Genomic DNA, 21,415 nt, shown 5'->3' with positions numbered 1-21,415 from the left:
CCCCCAAAGCCCTAAAAACGTGGCTATTTTACTCCGTAAATCTCCAAGCACCGTTTTCCTACCCAGCCCTTTACATCGCTTGCGAGCGGCCCAAGATTTATGTAGCCAGGGTTTCCAGCTGTAATTATTCCCTTAAATCTCGTCCTGGTGCTGGGTGCTTTTAAGCGGCCCCTATTTCACTGCCCCGATGCACTTGGGCTGGGGGATGCTTGTTGGGCTGGAATTACAGCTTTCCAGCAGCACTTTGATACCTGTCGTCCTCCCTGGAGCTAGAATAGCCCTTTTCTTCTAGTGGCATACATTGCATGCCAAATATATATATATAAGTAAATTGGGAAATATATATATATAAGTAAATTGGGGGGGAAAAAAAAAAGAGGGAAATATGCCTGAAAAGTCCCTATTGGAGACGCAAAGCATCTGGCAAAGGTGCGAGCCGCTGGTGAGGTAGGATGGGCCGCTCCCGATCCAGCCGGGATTGCAGGGACCAGCGTTGGAGCGTGGCATGCTGCGAGGTCCTGCTGGGATTGGACATGACGCTTAAAAAAACCATTGGGAAAAAAAMCCCTCAACAACAAAATAAATTCAAAAGAGGGAGCCTTTTGAAAGGATCATCTTGGCCTTCTTCCCTCCGCGCTAATGGAAGGCTTCACTTTCCTCGTCTGGAAAGGACATTTTGTTTCCCAAAATTGCTTAACTTTTTCTCTTTTTATTTTTCCCCTCCGGAAAGTGAAAAAAAAAAAAACCCCAAAAGAGCCAAATAACACGAAAACCCCCCGCCTTTTCAGCTGTGCTGGAAACACAGCAGCTCAGCTGCTTGGACCGCTTCCCCCCTGAACCCTTGCAGAGCCGGAAACCTTCCCGTTTTCCTCCCTTCCTGCCTGGAATAACTCCCCTGGCACCACCATCTCACCCATTGCCTCCCTGAACAAACCCTCCCAGGAGCTACATAAATATAACCAGGTGCAAGCATACGCATCTATATATACACACCTATATATATATATATAAATATATATATTTTTTTGCTTCCGAGATGAGCGCCACGGCAGCTGTATAAATAGGTCGCCACCATCCGCTGGGTGGATATAAATAAGGTTGCAAGCAGCTCGCTGCCTTCTCCGGCCTGGATGCCGAGTGATTCGGAGGCTTCATTCCCTCCTGGAGAGGAGAAACCTCCTCAGGGGAGTGGGAAACGCAAGGGGGGAAAGCCTCGTTTGCAGGCGAAAATCTGGGGAAAATTTCCCCCAAGAGACAAACAAGGAAAAGGACCCAGAATTATCCGAAAGGGATCGAGTGTGAATGCCCTGAAAAATCAACGCTGGGCCACAGCGCAACCATCAGCTGCTCCCGGTTATTTCTGGACCGCAGTTACTTGGACGGGAATTTGTTGCAGTGGGTGAGCTGCAAAAAAAATGCTGTAAAAAAAAACATATATAAATATATATATGTGCTGGTAGTAAATGTAATTTGAAGGTGATTGAGGAGCAGCGGTGGGTTCCTGGGACCCTTGGAGCTCCTGGAGGAGCCGCAGTTTGGTGGCCAAGCCCGGGGACAGATTGCAGAGCACATGCAGAAAGCACAGGGCAAAGAGGGAGGAAGAGGAGGAGGGAAGSGGTGCCTGGGCGCCCTTTCCATCCTCCTCCRGGCCCGGGCTGGTGAGCAGCTCCATGTCGAGCTTGGCTGTGTCCTCTTGCGCGCTCCGCATGTCCTCCTGGACCAGCCTGCCCCTATCTGGATTTGCATGGAAAACCAAGCTTTCATGGGCTACTTCAGCTCAGTGGCGCTCATGGCTCGTCTGGTTCTAACACCACCATGGAAAGACTGAAGCAAAGAAGGCACAAACCAAGGGGAAGCCAACACAAGAAGAGCAGCATCCTCCCAAGCCAAGCCCAAAGTCAACAAGAGCCCATTGGCTCCACCATGACCAAAAGCAGAGGGACAACGAGTGGTTTCCAGATGGAGAATGGAACACAATGCCCGGTGTGTGGAGCTGTGGAAGGGTCCCGACGGGGGTCCCTTTATGAGGCCGATTACTCCATTACGCTGTGCGCTCCGCTGCTGAGAGACTCAAGAATTCCAGTCATTTGAGGCAGTTATCTCCCCACGATTTAATTAAAGTCTAGTGTTTAATGACACGACGCACTACTAATTATTTTCCATTGGTTGTCAGGAGGCTTCTTTTTTTTTTTTTTTTTTTTGTGTGTGTGTGGTCACAAAGTCAAATTTAATTATGGCGAGGAAGGAGTCAGGGAAACATCCGACGGGCTCTTGGGACAAGGAACTTTGGGTGGGTGAGTGATGAACCCAGCCCTGTTCGGCAAAGACAAGAAGCAAGATTTGCCCGAATGTCCACGATGGATGGAGGAGAAATGAGGACCTGAGGGACCCTTTTAGGGCAGGACCCCTTCCTCTGCTCCTCTTTAGCCAAGGAGAGCAGATAAAAGGTGACACGTAGATGCACCCAGCATGGTCGTGTCATTGCAGAGACTTGGTCCACAGAGGCGCTGGAGATTTGGGAGGAGGTACAGCATGCAGGCTTGAGGAGCACAGCACCCGAGACAGATGGATATTGAGCTTCTCACCTATCAGAAGAGATTCCTGTATCAATACAGCACAGTCCTAACCCTATTCCCTACACTATCTTCCCGCATAGACCCTCCAAGTCTACTGTGACCCAATATTTGGGCCGGGATGCCCCTTGCTAACCCAACACGGACTCTGGGTGGCCTGGCAGCGGGACGTGCGCTCAACCAAGGGCCAACGAGAAGCCGGATCTCTCGGAGCGAGCGGACGCGCCGCTGGCTGCGATACCTCCAGTTGGGCCGAGCCAGCAGCAGAAGAGCCGCAGGAATCCCGTTTCACCTCCCTGCCTCCAGCTTTTGCCCAGGGGGAGGTTTTCCCCTCCCTAAGCCTCAGTTTCCCCGTAAAGTGGAGCTAACAGCGTACGCTCGTTTTCGCTGGGGCCTTTGATCTCCGGCTTAATTACCCGCGGYGTCACGAGCCTCCTCCTCCGAGTGCATTAAAACATGCTAAGCCACCCGACAATGTAGGAGCTGAGGATTAAATCCTTAAATATCCCATATCTGGAACAGCCTGGGTGATCGTGGAGGAATCACCTGCAATCCCGCATGTCTGGAGCCCACTAAGCATGTTTAGACCCTCCTATCAGCAGTTTCTGCTGCCTCAAATTGGCTGTATTCAGATTATAAAGGTTTTTTTTTTTTTTTCCCAAATGGAAAAGTCAGGAGAAGGAGGAAGAACAAAACATCTCCCCAAGGAAAAATAGAGGGGCTCAAAAATCTTCAGAAAAGGGCTGTTTGGGGGCTTTAGGCCTGGTAGAGCGCACCATAACCATCTCGCACGTGCAAGCTTGCCATGAGTTTACCGGCCTGTTTTGCCCCAAATCTCCACTTGAGGGGAACACGTTAAAGCTTCGGGGCAAGTTCCTAACCTGCTTTTCCACGCTGGGCTCCCGGAGGATTTGGGAAAGCCGACGCCGGCGCCGGGGATTCGCTTGGCCCCGTGCCGCCCGCTCYGTCGCCGGCCTTGAACGTCCTTCGAGCGCCTCTTAAAAGCAGATTGATTAACGCAAAATTACCCCGAGCCGGCTCCGGTTTCGACGTGTGGGAAGCGAGGGGAGAATTACAGTGCCCCAGCCAGGCGTTTGCCAAATGATCTCCCTCCCCTGCTTGCAAATTCCTGGCATTGCTCTTTTTTTTTTATTAATGTGACGTGACGACTGGCTGCAAACCCAGAGAAAATATCCCCCAAAATGGTTTTTCCACAGCAAAACCCCAGCTTTAACGCGGTCTCCCCTGGCCAAGCGGCTGGGGGCACATGGGCAAAGGAGGGGCGGGTGCAAATTACCCCACTTTAGGCTCTGGGTGAGCCTAAATGGGATYGATTTCCCATCTCCAAAGAGCTAATGCAGCCCCGGATCGGTTAATGCAATTCCTTGGCGGAGCGGGGAGAATGTGTGAGGTCACAGACACCAAAAATACAAGGAAAAAAAATATATTTTATATATTTTTTTAATATATATATATATATATCTATCTCAGCATGGTCCATCCTCCTGGCCAGACCTAACATCCAAGCTCTCCCTGCGGTCTCCCCAACACAGGAACCAACCTCGCGCGCTGGCTGCTCCCTTGGACTCAGCCATGGCCACATGGCCTCGTTAGGTCCCTTCGTTAGCCAAGAAGACCATGTAGCCTTAATAGAAWTGTGCTTCCATACAACTGCTCGAACAAAAGTGGGGTTTGATCCAGTCTGACCGCCCGCAATCCCGTCACAGAGCCGAGCAAGTCATCTCCACCTGCTTCCCATCCCCAGAAGATGCCCCTGCTCTACGGTGGGTACCAACACACAGGTAAATCCCCCCCTTTATTTCTCCTCTAACGAGGATTTGCATCGATAGGGCTGTAAAGTGCTATGGATTTCTGCTCATTGGGGGGAAAAATAGTATATATATCCATTAATAAATATCCCAGGATCGATCCTGCTGCTGCTTGATTTGTCACTGAGCCGCAAGTCTRCCCTTAGTGGCTTTGCCCAAGATTTATGCAGTGGCTTGCGGCAGCTTTGCTCTTTCTTCTGCCTTTTTGTTAATAAAAACTTGCTCGAGCCTTTGGGACCTCCCTGGTACCAATCTGCGGGGGGAAAATGCTGGAAAAGAGCCATTCAGCTSTCTTTTAGTACCAAATCCAGAGTAATCTGCAGCAACCTTGGCAAGGGCACAGAAAACAATGACCAAAATGGATGTGTATCTGCAATAATATTTTTTGAATTATTTTTTAGGTGGAATAGGGGAACTGGAGTCACCACAGAGGGGAAAAAAAAAACAAGTTTCCCAATCTTTACAAAGGAAAACTCCAAGACTGGCCTGGTCGATGGAGCAATTTGGGTTAATTTCTGCRAAATGGTGGGTTATATATTTCAATAACACCCGGAATTAGATACTTCAAAGTGAGAAAATGGAGGGGAAAAAAAAACTCTTTTCATTTGGAAAGAAAGATGAAAAAAAGTATTTCTGCTGTTTCTGGACCTTTCCCCCTTCCCCCTCCCAATCCTCTTCTCATACAGAGAGTTTTGGTGAAACCAACTGCATTTTTGCAAAGCCTCCTTCAACCCTGTCTCTCAGCACCCAATTGCACCCAGATGAACCTGATGGCCCCAAGCCCATTGGCTCGTTAAGGGCCACCAAGATGGCACCCACCCCTGCTAATCACAGCTGTGTTTTGGATGAGACATGGGATATTTTCACCGTTCCGGAGCCCGTCCACTCCTCGGCCCAGCAGATACGACGACATTTCTGACCTGGCCACCAAGGTCAGTGGCCACCCCAAAGCTGCTGGTTAGATGTTCTCCAAGCATTCGGGTCGTGAACCCTGCGAAAGCAAAATCCAGACTCCTCAAAAGTTGACGCGTGGAGAAAGGAACCGATGACCCATCACGCTGCCCAGCCTCTGTCCTCTGTGGGAAGGGAAAAGCTGAGGTCCCTATAAGCCCAAAGCTGTAGTACTGTCAAATGCTACCAGTGAATACGTATGTCCACCTTTTTCCCCGGCATTACATGACAGCTGGTCTTGCTCCTGGTGGTCTCTAGCATGGTGGAGACACAGGAGTCAACATCTCCTGGGCTTCCTGCTTGTCTAAAGGCTCTGGTGGCCGAGACAGTTGGAGGGGATATAGCTGGGCTCCAACACAGGGGCAATTACTTTCCACCATCTCCTCCCACTCCCAACCACCGGGTTTCCTCTAGGGCTGATCATCTCTGCTCTGTGAGCAGAGGAGTCCCCTAGACACATTTAYGGCAAAATCAATAGGCGTTTCATTTGAATTGAATCGTTGAGCACTGCAGGGAGCGTGTCCTGCAACCGCGTCTATCCTGCTACGACCAGCGGTGGTGSGGACAGGCAAATGGACTGCGCCGTTGCGGCCAAATGAGCCAGCAACGCGGGTCGATTGTGTCTCGGCTGAGCTGCAGCGTGGGCAACGGCCCGTGGAGTCAAGGGCGAGAGGTCTTCATCTTGACCAGGATGCGAGCAGGTGGAACTCACCTAAATCTTGCTTGCTGGATTGGGTCTCCAAACCCTAGTGTCCAGGTCTGGCACTTTCTCTTGAGGTCTTTTGGGGCATTGGCACATGCACATCTAGGTTGCCTGCTTGGTCATTTCCCTTGGTGGGGACASAGGGCAGAAGGCCCAGCCAGGTGGGGATGGAAGGTGGAAGGTGGGAGAATTTGCTTGGGGATGGAAGGTCCCTGCTCAGTGTGGATTGAGGGGAAGACGGGAGATCCTGCCTGGTTCAGGTGGGCAATGGAAGGTCCCCACCTGGCAGAATGAAAGATGTGAGATCTTKCTCAGGAGGAGTAGAAGGCAGAAGGATGGAGGGTCTATTTATTGGGAGATGGGACGTGCCCACTCAGCAGGGATGGAGGTGGAAGAYGAGAGGTCCTGCTCAGAAGGGGCTGAAGGTAGAAGATGAGAGATTCTGCTAGGTGGGAGATCATCACTCAGAAGGGGTGGGGATGGAAGATGAGAGGTCCTGCTCAGCAGGGATGGAAGGTGGAGAACAGGAGCTCCCCACTCAACTGGATTGGGAGGTCCTTGCTTCATGGGACAAGCAGAGGGTGACAGAGCTACAAACTGCCTCTAGTATGAGCATCAAACTGCTCCACTCCTAAGGAAGAGGTGGGAAGGGATCAGCAGCCAGCAGCTGTGCTGGGACGTCACCGCTGCTGGAAACCCAGCACATCTGGGCAAGAGCCAGGCCGATGCCTGGGGACCTGAGATGAGCTTTAAAAACATCATTGGGTTGCTGGTGGATGCCAACACGTTGCCCATCCATTCCTGTCAGACAACTTGTTCCAGGCCATACTGAGCAAATACGACCCGTTTGGGGAATTTCTAAGAAGAGCAATGTAAAAAAGAGCTCAATGTGTTAAAAAATATGAAAGAAGTAGTAACTAGTAGCTTTTAATGGCTCAGAGTTTACACCCTGCTGACCCTCTCCCTCCTGGTTAATTTGGGGGCTCTGCCATTAATTTGGAGGCTTTCATGCTTGGCAACGCCGCTTCTTGCACCCGAGGGTGCACCCGCTGGAGCCCAAATTTGCGTTTCCCATTCCCCGCTGTTGGATAAATCTGACCCAAGTTCACACAAGGACACGGGCCCACAAGGGCAAAGGAACTCAAGAGCAGTTCTCCCACCCTTCTGATGGGTTTTCCACCCCAAAAAAAAAAAATGCAAATAAACATTAAAAAAATGGACACAGGCTCCAAAAAAATTGCTCAGCAAGCATCCTGAAAAGATTCCCTAGGGCATTTCCCCCATTCCCCCTCCCTAAGCTTAGAGGGAGCTATTGGGATCGTGGGATAAATCACTGCCTTCCACTCCTCCGCGTGCCCCTATACAGGGGGAGGKGGCAGTGCCGGGGCCCAGAGCTCTGTCCCTTGGCTCCCGGGAAGAAATTGGGTGGAAAAGAGCCCAAATCGTCCCCCACGGCACGTGCTCCCCAGCCCYATTTGGGGACCCCGGCGCCTCCTCAGCACCAGCTGGGGCCGAGCAGGAGGCACCGCGCACCCGCCAGCCTCCCTTTTCCCCCAAAACACACCCATAATCACATTATAATTATAAGTTAATTAAAGCAGAAGAGATCAAAGCCACTTTAGACAGATTAATGACACGACAAGTGTCAGCAATTCCCTGTTTCATGGCGGGGGGGTGTCGCCTCTTCCCGCCCTCTCCCTCCTTTTCCCGCTTTGGTTCCCCCCAGCTCCGCGTCCTCCCCCTCTTCATTTTTCTCCTTTGCCTCTCTTSATGGATGAAGGATTTGAAGTCCTAACAGCTGCGGGGATTTGTATGTGGAGGGAAGGAAACGTTCAAAGGATTATCAAGCAAAAAAATCAGCTCGTTTAAAATGAAATAAATAAATAAAGGGAATAGGGGGTGGGAGAAATCGTAGGCACGCAGATAGATCTATTTTAATATAGGATTTTGGTCTCCTTAGCTCTCCTCCCCACCACCATCCTCTCACCCCTGCGGTTAGGATGACACGTGCCCCAGCAGGCAGGACTGGGTGCTTTCCTTCCCCCAAATCACATTTTTGTCCTCTTCTTCCATCCCTTAGGAGCACATTTCCGCAGGGAAAYGAAGGCTCTGGCCTAGATAAGAGCTGGAAGGGCCATCACGCCCATGCGTATCCCGGGTCCCCCGGTTTATTGAGAGGGAAACCTGCTCGGGAGGTGGCCGAGAGCGACTCGATCCCTCCTCGCAGGAAGAAACCCATCCCTAGGAATATCTCTGCCCGTGGGCCGGGGTGGGAGCCGACCTCCGTGCTCAGCACATTGGGATGTCCATGGGAAAAGCCCCAATGGGGCAGCAGGGCAACGAGGGCTGCTCGAGCCGCCCTCCACCAGGTAGTTTGAGATCAGACAGGGGCTTTTGCATAGGGCAGTAGCACGGAGCTCAGACATCCAAATCCAAAAGGAATCCAAATCCACCAGCAATCCAAAAGGAATTGCTTTCCGCTAGATCAGACCCAACCACATCCTCGGGCTCTTCTGATAAACGGGAAAACAGAGTTTCCGTCACTTTACGCCTTCTCCCTCTGCTTCCAAGCGGACCCAAACACCCAAGAGCGAAGGCAGCGGGAACGCTGGGGAATTCCTCCCATTTGGGAGAATGGGATCCTGGAGATCCACAGCGGGACTGCAAACCCGTGGGAAAATAACCAAAAACCCATGGAGTGGGCGGCTCTGCGGAGACGGCCAAGGCTCCCCGGGGCTCTTCGCCCCCATAAGCTGCTCTCCAGATCCAGAGGAGGAATCGCGGGGGATTCGGGGAGGGCCAGGACTAATGCGGAGCCGCCGGGGGCCGCGCCGCCCCCGCACCCAGCATGGGCAGGACACGGGTGACAACGTGGGGACACGAGCGGGCACCAGCCCAGCACGGCCTCGGTGACAGGTCCCCGTCCCCTCCAGCGCTCCACAGCACTTGGAATCACCATCACCGGGATGAAGGCCACCGGGAGAGCAGCCTCCCGCCCACGTTCCCTCAGCTCATCCCAACGCAGCCACTGCAGTGTCCAACCGGGATTTGGGAGGCAATCGCAAGCATTACACACCCGCTGCCTTTATAGACGCTTGAAATATTGTTGAAATATTGTGAAATAGCGTAAAAGACTGTTTTTTTTCGCACAGAGCTCGCACGGCGTCTCCTGCAATGCCACATTGGCCCCAAGACACTGCCCCAAGTCGCATCACGGAAAGAAATAGGGGTTTCCATCTACCAGCCAACCCCAAAACCACTGGTTTGAAGTCAAAAAAAAAAGGAAAACAATCCAGTTTTCAGTAGGGAGGATGGTCATGGTCCTCTTTGCCAAGTCTCCACCTTTGGGACCCGCTTCCAGCCGCCTTTTCCATGGGATCCCCAGTGAAATGCTGAGATTCCCCCTGGCAGGACAGCAGGTGACGCCTGGTTGGTGGTGCCAAGGTACAAGACATTCCCCTATCTCCGCTCCAAACCCTTCCCTTTCCCCCCTTCACATTTCCCAACGCTAATTTATGGAAATCAAAACCAGGGATAAAACGGGAGCCGTATTAAATAGGAGCGGGGGAAGAGACGAGAGCGAAGGGGCTGCAAACACTAATTGCTCTGCCAGGAGCCCGCGCTTTATTTTCTTCCTAAAGGCAAGGTTATGTTTAATTAAATCTGCTTGTTCTCCGCTTACGGGCCCAGCTTTCCAATGAGCTGTGGGGCYGCCTGCCGAAGGAAGGCGTCCGTTCCCAACGCTCCCTCCTCTTCCCAGGAAAAGGAGCCTCCCGGCCGCAGGACGTTGCGTTTTCTAATCCCAGGTAATTTAATATATGGGGTCTGGAGCTGGGGAGGGAGGCCCAGGTTTCCAGTGCAAAAAGGCCCCATTTCMAGAAATATCTTCAAAGATTTGTTGTTATTTTGCCGCTGTGCGGATGGGTGATGCCAGCACAACATGCCCTTCTCACCCAGTTCGAGCTTAAGGCTGCTCCAAGAAGCCAAGAAAAAGAAGATTTTTAATCCTTGAGGCTTGGCACATCCCTCTGGAGCAAGAATTTCTGGAAATGGTCGGTGTCCCCATGAGCCAAGGGGCCACTTTCACCATCCTGATTATTTTCCCCTCCAAACCCTTTTGCTCCAGCTCTCTTAAGTGCCCAGGAAGGGCCAGGAGCCAAACATCACTCAGACACATTTTTCCCTTAGAGAAACCCCAAGAAATGCTGAGACCTGCCCCAAAAGGAGCATTTTCCAGAAGCCGGGGCAAGAGKAACAAGCCCCATCCCAGCTTTGAGCTTTGCAAGAGGGGAAAAACAGGATGGGGAATAACCCCTGCGAGGGAGATTATCCCATGCAAAGCACCTGGGATTTGGGAATAGCCCAGGATGAGGYAGTTATCCCAGCAAAGCCCCACAAGAGAGGGCACACAACTAAGGGATCAACCTGCAGGGCGATGGGTGGGGGTCAAGGGGTTATTTGGTGCCCAATTCAATCCGGAGAGATCCCATCCCATCCCTCCCGTGTCCCCAAGCCGCTGGCAGAGCCGAGCCCCGTCTTCCCAGCGGCRGGGAGCGGAAAGACGGAGCGCAAGCGGGACGCGCGCCGGCCGCCGTTATTTATAGCAGGGGCTTTTGTGCGGGAAGAGAGATCCGTGCCAAGCCGAGACGGCAAAAATAATTCCGGAGACAGGTGCCTTCGGGAGGAGGCTGCTGCCAGCGACAGCGGCGCACGCCGGGAACACGCAGACGTGGGGAAAAATAAAAAAGAAAAAGAAAAAAAGAGGAAAAAAAGGGGAAAAAATTGCACTTTCCAGATTCGTGCTTCAGCCCTTTGCAGGGAGGGGCATGGATGCACCCGGATGGCATCTGCAACCCTGAGGCCAGTTATAGAGCAAAGTACCTCACTATGCACAAAGTATGCATGTCTATATGCATATATATAAATAATATAGTATATATCAATAATATATTTATATATATATGAATTAAAGTGGGAAAGGCTGTCAGCAATGAGGGGGATTAAGCGCGGCAGGTGAGGAGGGGCTCTCGCAGCCGAGACGAGCTGCATTCCAGCAGTTCYCCCCCTTGGCTTTCATCAGCCTGTCACCCAGTGACAACGAGCCCCAGCTGCGGGAGCAGGGACATCAGCAAGATGAGGGGGAAATGGAAAAGATGTGTACATACACACACACACACACATATATATATATATATGTATATAAAAACATCCAAAGCCTGATTCTCCGCCCAAATGGAGAGAAGCCTGCAATGACGGCTACCAAATGGAAAAGGGCAAGGAAAATGGATGCAGCTGCCTGGAAGTGCTCAGTGCCAGGCTGTGCTGGGAGAGGAGGATGAGCAAATGGAGGCTACGAGGGAGCTGCTGTCTGTGGAGCAGGGGAAACTCCGTCCTGCTGGCCCTTCCTTTTGCAGAGGGGATGGGGAGACACCAGAAACTCCGCTCGTTCTCCCATCTCATTTCACTCAGCTCCAGTAGGATGCAGGCTACGTGTTTGGGAAAGCGCATGGTAAATAAGCGGCTGTGTGGAGAGACACACCGGCACATGTCCACAGGAGCAAAGGCAGCAGGGACCAGCTCAACCCTTAGCAGACATCAGAGAAGCCCCATGCAGGCGCCTCGGCTCTCTGGGAACCGGCCCTTCCCCAGTGCTCAGGGAGGAGCAACCAAAGGAGGAGATAGAGGAGCAGGTTCCTGGTCTGTCATCAGTTTTCCTGCTGCACCCCAACACAAAAACCTCCCTTTGGGGACACATGTGGGGCCACTATTCCCCTTTCACTTCAGAGCCAGGCCTAGCTGCTGGGCTTCCTCCCCATGAGGAGCTGCATGGCAACAGRACTGGGGCAGAATTGGGCAGATTGTGCCCCAGAAACAACCTCCTGGACCCCCTTTCACCCAAGCGCCGCTGGTGGCTCTCCATGGACCAGCCCCATCCATCTACAAGAGGAGGAGGAAGCTCAGACTGATGGGCCTAGRAGGACTCTCCACTGCGCCAGCAGCACGGGCCGTTCCTTGGCTGCCAACAGGAGGACAAATGAGACCATTTAGTGAGTAATTAGGCAGTAACGACCTCGTGGAGGTCCGTGCCAGGCAGCGAGGACCTGTGCTGGGGCTCGGAGGAAGCGAGCTCCAGTGTACTCAGCAATTGGGCAGGTTATTGCAGCCTCGCGGGGCGCCGGCCACCGCGCCATTAACCCCGTTCTGGGCTTCTGATTCTCATATACATCCGTGTTAAGTAGAAAGGCATTTTTTTTTCCAAAGCCTCCTCTCCCTCCACAGACTCCAGGTCACTGCAGGTCCCCAGCTCCCTCTGCCCACCTCCTACAGCAGAGCCGAGACATGGAGGCTGCACGTCCACCCCTGCAGGGTCCACAGTGCAGAGCATGCAAGAAACTGAGTCCTAACCTCCCAATTTCCAGCTCCTGGAGGTTTTTATTCATSCCCAGTGGTGCAACGCAATGGTGGGGTGATGTTCTTCCTACATGCAAGACGGGCCATCCTGGCAGCCAAAAGCTGAGCTTGCTGCAGCCCTCATGACAGGGGCTGCTGTCTGAGCAGGCACCTGCAGTCAGTGGTCAGGTAGGAATCRGACTGTTGCTGCCCTATTGCTTCCCTCTCTCTCCATCTTCATCAACGGGGAACGAGGGAACAAGGTCTCCCATCTTGCAGAAGGCTCTTCCCAGCTATATATAGGAGCTCTTACTTATGCCAAAAAAAAATGGATGGCACTTTAGGGAGGATGGAGGGGAAGTGATCTCTGTCCAAGTTGTGTATTTATGTACTGCCAAGCCCATGAAATTTTAATGAACATCTTGGCATGCCATCTGGGTCCAAGCGACACGGAGCCAAGCTCACAGCCCTTCCTGCCAGGTACAGAGCTCCCCTCCCTGCCGATTCCTTGGCAGCCCTCAATGCAGCCGCGGCAGAAGGCTGGAGGACCTCAACCAGCCGAGGGCAGCGAGCTGGAGAGGGCCCATGCTCCCTGTGCCCACCACCTTGGCCAGGATCCCGTGGCTTGGCAAAGCAGCTGGAAGCAGCACGCTCCAGCGCCGGTAATCCGTGGTTTTGGTTGCAAAGGGTGACCTCCGTGCTGTGAAAGAGGCGGAGAATTAGGCAAGCRTCTCCCAGCCTGGCAACAATAGAGCTCGGTTTGGGGTGCAGATCCAAAGTTCAAGGTCCTCCTGCCTTCTGGTTGACTTGCTCCTGCAGAGGTGAGAGTCACACGAGCGGTAACGTAGATACCTTGTGGGCACCGTGCCATCCAGCCAGGAGCAGCCCAAGGTGGGCATCACCTTCCTCAGCTCAGATCTTGGGTGCAGATCCTCCTTTCCAAGCCAGGACCTTCCTGCTCTTAACAGCCAATGGAGACTTTTTGGGGCAGAACATAGCTGATTCCTGCTTGCACCCCAAGGGCTACGGCAGCGCGGAGGAACATCAATTGCCATCGCACTCCGTTTGCTCTCCAAGGTGAGATCATCTTGCTCTAACAGCACCGACACGTCCATCTGGCACGGCGGCCCAGCAGCCGGGCGCTGCCTCCTCGTGACGCTAACGCGCCGCGACTCACCCGACATCTGCCGCGTTGGCACCGCGGCCCGCTCCGCGCTGGCGGGCCCCGTCCACGCGCGTTTGCGTTAGCTCCAGCAGAGCCCAGGCAGCACTCGGCCCATCAGGACGCCTTAAAATCATCGGGCAGAGACAGCCTGGTGCTGCTCAAGGCGCACYGAAGGCTGCGTTGATCATTCGCGGGCAGGACGCGCAGCGCAAGGYGGTGGCAGAGAGCCCAAGGAAGCTCCAGAGACCCAAGTTGCAACTCCATGGCCAGGCAGATAGACACTAAAGGGGATCTGAAGATACAGTTGGCCCAACTGAACATGGGAACAGAGTCTTGAGGACGTGCAGCGYTTCTGTTGACATGTCAGGACAAACAACATCTCAACAAGTGCTAGTTGGCCAAAAAGATGACTGAGAGCAGTTTCTTCCCCTGATCTTGCTTCAAGATGGACCCTTTTTTCCATCTATTTCTCTTTTGCACCACTTCCAAGTGGACCGAGTCACCTTTCCGTTGGAAAGGGTATCTCCTGGTCAAGCTGCAACAGGTCCGGGACACGACATCCAGCAAAATCAGCTGGCACTTGCCCATGCTTGCCCAGCCTGTGCGTCCCAGAAAGGAGGAAAATAGCCTAGGATGAGGCTTCCCAGCGCATGCACTTCCCATGCAATTCAGCTTCAGTTGCCCCCAGTTTGTCCTACGCAGCCAAGGTGGCTGKACCTAAGACATCGTTGATAACCTCAGCTGCAACACGACAGAGCCAGTTGCTTCACAAATGATCCCAGACTGGTTCCTGGTTTCCCTGGGACTGATCGGGTACTGATACTGACGCATCTATCCCCACCTTGGGAAGGGTTATTGCTCCCTCCTCTCCTCCGCAGCTGGAAGAGAGGCCAAGAATGAGATGCTCAAGGTTGCAGGAGAACATGTTGGAGGTGCCCAGCACCAAATAGATGCCCTTGAGCTCAGCTCTGTGAGTAGCTGCTATTTCAACCCCGTAACTAGACCAAAAATTAGAGGAAAAAGCGAGACCTGTTAGAAAAAAAGATATTAAAAAGCCAAGCTGAAGCTCAACGAGCCCATCCATAACCACAGCTTGTTTCCAAGGTCCCTTCGGAGCTAAAAGGAGACACAGGATTTTTTTTTTTAAACTGTTTTTAAAAGGAGTTGTTTGGGCATTAAACCAGCTGCAAATGGCCACAATATAATCAACAACCTGGGTTTTTTTGCTGTTGCTATAGAAAATTGGTTTTAAGCTAAAATTCGCACAGAACTGGGAGCCCTCCGCGCTGGTAATTGCTTGTTTTCATGTGCCGTTTGGCAGCTTGTGCCAGTATCACCTCATTGCATGAGGAAAGGTAGGGCTTGGAGAAGGGAAAATGCAAAATCCCAGCCCTGGAGACCACCGAGGGGAAAAAAAAATCAGGATAAACTGTGCCAATGAYTGTGGCCAGCCCAAAAGAGGGTGAAAAGGGATGGCCTAGGCTTGCTTTTCCCCTGCCAGATGTATTTGTGCACTCTGCAATCCCTGCTTCCCCCAACACACGTGGATAGGGCTGGGTAAAGGCTCATCCTTTTGCATCATCTACCTTTCTCTCTGATAACGCAGTGGAAACAGTTTATACGGGTGGATTTTCAAAAAACCCATCTTGATGGCAGCTGTGGTGGCCAGGAAAAGGCCGAGCAAGGAGGTAAGAGCACCAAAACAACCTCAAAACCCACCACAGCAAGGAAAACACAAAGAAAAAGAGCCACAAAGCAACCTCCTTTCTAAAACCAACCCTTTGGGCAAGACCTTGGTCTCAAACCCCATCAACATCTCATGAACCTACCAGAAAGACGGACACGCTCCCGAGGTCCTCGTAGGGCTGCAAGACGGGACATTTGGCTCCTCCACAGCTGGAGCAAAGTGGGATGGATCAGGCTATGCTTGGGGCAACCATTCCCACCTTTCCTAAGAAGGACATAGTGCTTATTTTGGGAGGAAACTCTTTATTTGGGGGTCCTTTTATTCCCACAGCCCTCCCTGCCCGCCCATGGTAGCTGATGGGCTGCAGGCGACGCTTGGCAGCTGGGACAGACAAGCTGCAGCTTCTCCCAGCTGGGTCCAGCAGCAAAATAGGGCAGGAAAAGCTGGGAAAAAAAATCCATAGGGAACTGCAAAAAACGGGCTACAAGGCTGGAGTGTTTCTGTAATAATTGAATTAATGAGGGYGTGGTGTGATTAATTGTAATTGTTGCCGATAACTCCTTGTTTAAGACCATGTTAATAATTGTTAAGGGAAAAAAATGGAATTCTAATGCCCGGGAATGGCTCTGTAATGGGATAGTCGCACTTGGGCCGCCTGCAGAAATGCTCCGAAATGGTTTGGCTGCTCCGGGGAGGAAATTCCCAGGCCCTGGCCCCGCTGCAGAGCACGGACAAACTCATCACGAAGCCTTGCTGCCACCTGGGGGTCCTTGCGGTGGGACGGATCACGGGCTGTGGATGTGCCCGTACCACATTATGGAAGCTTTAATTCCTCCTGTTCTTTGGGATCCATTGCCATGTGGAAGCGGCTAATCAGCRGTTTGAATCCCAGGCCATTCCAGGAGCAGAAGTTATGGATGAAACGGGATCTAGCAAGACATCTTCAGCATGTTTTTTTGCCCCTTTCTCCTTTAGCATCATTGAAAAATCCTCTTTTCTCTCCTAGCTTGAGCTGAAGCATCCCCTATCCCAAGCCAGGGCATTCTCCATCCCGAGCCTCCTCCTGCAATCAGGAATCAGAGACTGGACTTGCACTTGCAACCAGGAGTCACCTTCAGCTCCTGCACGGGCCAAAAGAAGAGGGCAGGTTTTCCCTTAAATTATTTACTCCCCTTTATTTTTTTTCCCCCTTTTAAATCCCCTTTTCCTCCCATCTGAGCCTAATCAGGGCTCCCGCCCTCCCTTCCTTCCCTCCCAGGGGAATCGATGATTAATGACGTTAAATATAGCAGGAGCCGGTGCGGGTAAAATTAGGGTCCATGCATAAAACATGAGGGYGCCTCGTCAGCGAGCCCAATTAGGCTCAGGGCCGGTGTCGCCGGGGTGGTTTTGGGGAGCGGGCGGGATGGGGCTCTGGTTTCGAGGGCCGTTGCAAGCGGAGGGAGTCGCAGACCCCACACAACTCATTGCACGGGGCACAGGGAGGTGGGCAGGTTCATTTTCCACTCCAACTCTTTGCCACCCCCCTCAGCTAGGGGTGAATTTACCCCCTTGCAGCCAGCGCTGTGGGATTTTCCCACGGGATTTTCCCACGCCTCCTGGTTCCCCAGGACCCAGCCCTTCGAGGCTTCCCAAGCTCCTGCAAAACTGCAGATAAAAAAAAAAAAAAAAAGGGGATTTGGGTCCAGGGGGATGCCTCTAGCCTCGGCTGTGCCAGCTCCGGGAGATGAGGGGGATTTTTGCCTTGGAAAGTGCAGGGAAAACTCTCCCCTTCTCTCTTCCCTCCCTGGAAAGGACACGGCGCCTCCCCAGCCATCTGATGGACCTGCTCTGATAAAAGCATATATATATAAAAACATATCCATATCCACATGCAATCTTTTTTTTTTTCATCTTTATGCAGCCAATTAAAACACTGATGCTCCATTTCCAAAGGGCTTCTCCCTGTGGCTTTGATTAGCCAGCACCTGGGAATGCCCGAGCCCTCAGAGCYAGGGCACCGAGCAAGACCAGAGCACATGCATCAATATATCCATATATACACACACTATGCACATAGATATATGTATATATGTACACAAACATATATAATACATGTGGTAKTTGAATGCTCCAAAATCCAGGCTGGGAAGTGCCAGCATCCAGATCTTTTCCTGGATCTTCAGAGTTGGCCTCCCCGCTGCACCACTGCTCCTAGAGCTCCCTTATTTCTTATTATTATTTAGCATTGTGTGGAAAGACGCTCGCTGGAAGCTGCTGCTCCTGCTCTGTGCAGCCTGCAGATGGGTGGAGCGCCCCAAAACGTCCCCCTTTGGCCCCAGAACTACGAAATGGTAAGGGGGATAATTATAGGGGAAAAAAATAAAAATAAAAATAAAAATAAAAATAAAAATAAAAATAAAAATAAAAATAAAAATAAAAATAAAAATAAAAATAAAAATAAAAAAAATGAAATGAAATGAAATGAAATAAAATAAAATAAATAAAATAAAATAAAATAAATAAAATAAAATAAAATAAAATAAAATAAAATAAAATAAAATAAAATAAAATAAAATAAAATGTTTGAGGCTTGTGTTAGAGATGGATCTAGCCCTCCAGTCCTGTTCCTACACTCCTGGTGAAGCCCAATAAATGAGGTCCATGCTCAGGGCAGAAAAAAGGGCATTTTGGGTGGAAAACTACCAATTCCCACAGGATTCCACCCAGGGCCCCATGGGAAAAGGGTTAAACAAATCCCGAAATAATAAACAGGGGGACTTTCACATTTCAAAGGCTCCCGTTCCAGCACAGCCAGCCAGCATTCACACCTCTGCTTTATTTCCGCAGCTCCGCGGGCCCCGATATATACAGATTCGCTTCTCTATACAGGTAATAATGTACATCATTTATATATATATATATTTATATTATATATATTTTTTTCTCCACACACGCGCTCACACACAGCGCAGCCCACGCCCGCATCCGCAGAGCCCAGTGCAATCCCGGCGCCTCCAAAGCCCGCAGGGAGGCCGGCATTAAGAACCACCCCCTTCCCTCAGCCTTTTTCCCCCAAAACGAGCTGTTTTTTTCCAGGGAAAAAGTAAAAAAAAAAAAAAAAGAGAAAAAAAGTCAATTAAGTCAATGAAGTCCTTTTTTTTTTTTGCTTCCCTCCCTTAAAAAAAAAAAAAATAGTGTGTTTTGTGCTATAGGGTGAGCGGGAGCTGCCAGATGAGCAGGGTGCCGTCGGTGCCGCCGGCGGGCGCCGGGCCGGCGCTGCCGAAGCGCCGGTAGCCGCGGCCGCCGGACACCACGGCCAGCGAGGAGATCTCCTTGCGGGGGGCGTCGCGGGGGCCGGCCCGGCTGCGCACCCACACGTCGGGGTCGTCGGCCACCTCGTAGACGGAGCCGTCCTCCTCGGCGGGCGGCGCCGGCGCCGCGCCGCCCGCCGCGTCCCGCACCGACAGCAGCTGCCCGGGCAGGTGCGACGTGGAGCGCAGGCGGTACTGCAGCAAAATCCCTTTTTTCCGCCCTTCTCCCGGYGCCGGCGCGGCCGGCTCCTCCTCCTCTTCCTCTTCCTCCTCCTCTTCCTCGCCRCCGCCTTCCTCTTCCTCCCGCTCGTTCTTGAGGACATCAGGTGCCAGGGTGCTCAGGGCCACGGCCAGGAAGGCCACGGGGCCGCCGTGGCCGTTGAGMGACACCATCCCTTTGCCTGCAGACAGGAAGCACGGGAATGTCACGGGAGTGCGGGAATAGCGTGGGAATAGCACAGCTTGCACGGGAAGAGCGTGGGAAAAAGCATCACCTGGACGGCATCACCCTGATACGTGGGTACCACCGAGCTTCTGAATGGGTAGAGCACCGGGTTTGGGGACATGTTGGGGGATTTGGGGCATTTTTATTGGGATTTGGGGCTTTTTTCCCTCTGGAGGAGGAGGAGGAGGAAGGTCTCACCGGTGATTTTGGGGATGCCCTCGAGCCGCGGCACGGGCAGCAGGACGATGATGCCCTGGTCGGTGCCCACCCAGAGGAGGCCGTGGCAGATGAGCAGGCTGGTGACGTGCACGAGCTTCTGGCCTGCGGGAGAGAGCGGGAACGATGCCYATCCCAGCCCCGGGAAAAGCCGGAGCGGCCGCTGGAGCGCGGGGAGGAGGCGGCAGCCTCCGGGGGTACCCCTCGATCCCCAGGGCTGGGAATTAGCCTGGGGAAAAAGCTCTCCCGGCTCTGTTAGGAGGGAAATTCAGTCCACGTCTTCCAAAGAAATAAAGATAGGGTGAAAAACAAGTGGAATTTCTAAGGGGTGATAGATATCCTGATGCAGAGAGGGGGAAACGGGGGGGGGAAAAAAGGAAGGGCCAGAAATGGGAGGATGGAAAGGGAGGGTAAAGAGGGGGAAAAATGGGGGGAAAGCATGGGCAAAGAAAATCAGGAAAAAATGAGGAAAAGGAGGTGAAACAAGGGCAAAAAGTGGGGAAAAAAAAGCATGGAAAGAAGGAGGTGGAAAAAGAAGGCAAAAAAGGAGGCAAAAGGTGRGGAAAGGGGATTAAAAGGTGGAAAAAAGGAGGAAAAGGAGTGTTGGGGGCGGCTCACCGGGCAGCACGAAGGTGGTGCGCGTGGCGATGTTGATCTCCTGCAGGTGCTCCAGGGTCTCCGTGTGGAAGAGGCGGATGGAGGAGCCGGAGGCGAAGGCCATCCAGACGCCGCTGCCCGCCCGGATCATGTGCGTCACGGCGGCGGCCGCCTCCGGGTGCGCCTCGAACGTTTGCTGCCAGCGAGGGACRAAGAAAATACTTATTATGACAACAATAATTCCCAGAAGTTCCATTGGGGTCCGTTAGCACGGGGCTCCGGGYGCCGCGCCGGCAAAATCCAAGGATTTTTCCTGGCACCTCCAGGAGGAGCCGCTCACACGGGCTCTCTCTAGCGGCCGGTTTCCCGGCTGTCACAGCAGGAGAAGGGGGGACAAGGTGACCTTGGGAAGCTCCCGGGATCCAGAGAGGACACGGCCTCAAGTAAGGGCAAAAGGGGAAAAAGAACAACAATAGGAAAAAAATCCATTTTTTCCCCACTTCCCATAAGGTTAATGCCGCCATTTGATCCCCTCCTTTTTTTTGAGAAAAAAAAATACATATATATATATATATATATTATCTTCTATATTTTTATGTAAAATAACATATACACAGCTCTGAGCACATCTCCAGCCGAGCCCAATTGGTTCCTCCGCCATGGCTAAAGCACTGAGGGGCTTGCAAAATTATGCAAAAAAAAAGTTAATAATAATAATAATAATAATAATAATAATAATAATAATAATAATGAAAAAGTATACCATTACTTTTTCCTGCCTTTGGCAGCATCATATATATATATACACACACATATAAATAAATATATTCATGTTCTATATATAAAAGCATATATAAAAAATACGCATATAAAATATGTATGTATAAAATACGCATATAAAATACGTATATATAAAATACGTATATAAAATACGCATATATAAAATACGCATATAAAAATACGCATATAAAAATACGCATATAAAAATACGCATATAAAAATACGTAGATTAAAAATACGTAGATTAAAAATACATATATTAAAAAATACATATATAAATATATTTTTTTTAATAGGAGTCTATCTTGTCTTGGCTCAGGATCTGGGGAGGAATAACCCCAAAACCGGATGGAAACCTAAACAGAAGGTGGGGAAAAGAGACCAAAAGGCTCCAAGGAGCAGGGGTACCTGCGGCTGGAGGGTGGCGGCGTCCAGGACGGTGACGCGGTTGCCGCAGCTGGCCCAGAGGCTCTCGTCCAGGGCCAGCAGCGCCCGCACGGGGCCGCTGCCCACGGCCACGCGCGCCGGCTGCTCCGCCAGGCGCTCCGGGCTTCCTGCGGGAAGAGCCCCCCGGAGCGCTGAGCGCCGGGAAAACCACCCGGCTCCCTCTCATCGCACCCCCGTTTGCCTCCCCTCCAAAGAAAACAGCATCTTCCTACCGCAATTCTTCCCTCAAAGAGGGAARAAAMCTCTCAGCATTCCTCTCCTCCAAAAAACAGCATCTTCTTATTGCAATTCTTCCTCCAAAGAAGGAAAAAACAACCCTGAGCATTCCTCCCCTCCAAA

At 51.8% G+C, this 21,415-nt stretch overlaps 1 protein-coding gene across 1 annotated transcript in view; it reads right to left on the bottom strand.

Annotated features, from left to right (window-relative positions):
• Positions 1-18,469: 18,469 nt before the first annotated feature.
• Positions 18,470-21,415, bottom strand: part of ARHGEF10L (Rho guanine nucleotide exchange factor 10 like) — a 12,024-nt gene continuing 9,078 nt past the window's right edge. Inside the window, exons 21-24 of the mRNA XM_026053692.1 lie at positions 21,038-21,183; positions 19,871-20,045; positions 19,235-19,357; positions 18,470-18,992 (exon numbers count right to left, since the gene is read on the bottom strand). Coding sequence (XP_025909477.1) covers positions 18,487-18,992; positions 19,235-19,357; positions 19,871-20,045; positions 21,038-21,183 — 950 coding nt within the window. The 3' untranslated portion in view covers positions 18,470-18,486. The remainder of the gene's footprint in view (positions 18,993-19,234; positions 19,358-19,870; positions 20,046-21,037; positions 21,184-21,415) is intronic.

The sequence above is a fragment of the Nothoprocta perdicaria genome, unplaced genomic scaffold (genome assembly GCF_003342845.1).
Source record: "Nothoprocta perdicaria isolate Ctin4 unplaced genomic scaffold, notPer1 scaffold_117, whole genome shotgun sequence".
In the NCBI taxonomy this organism is placed as follows: Eukaryota; Metazoa; Chordata; class Aves; order Tinamiformes; family Tinamidae; genus Nothoprocta; species Nothoprocta perdicaria.
This window is presented reverse-complemented; position numbering and strand designations above follow the sequence as displayed.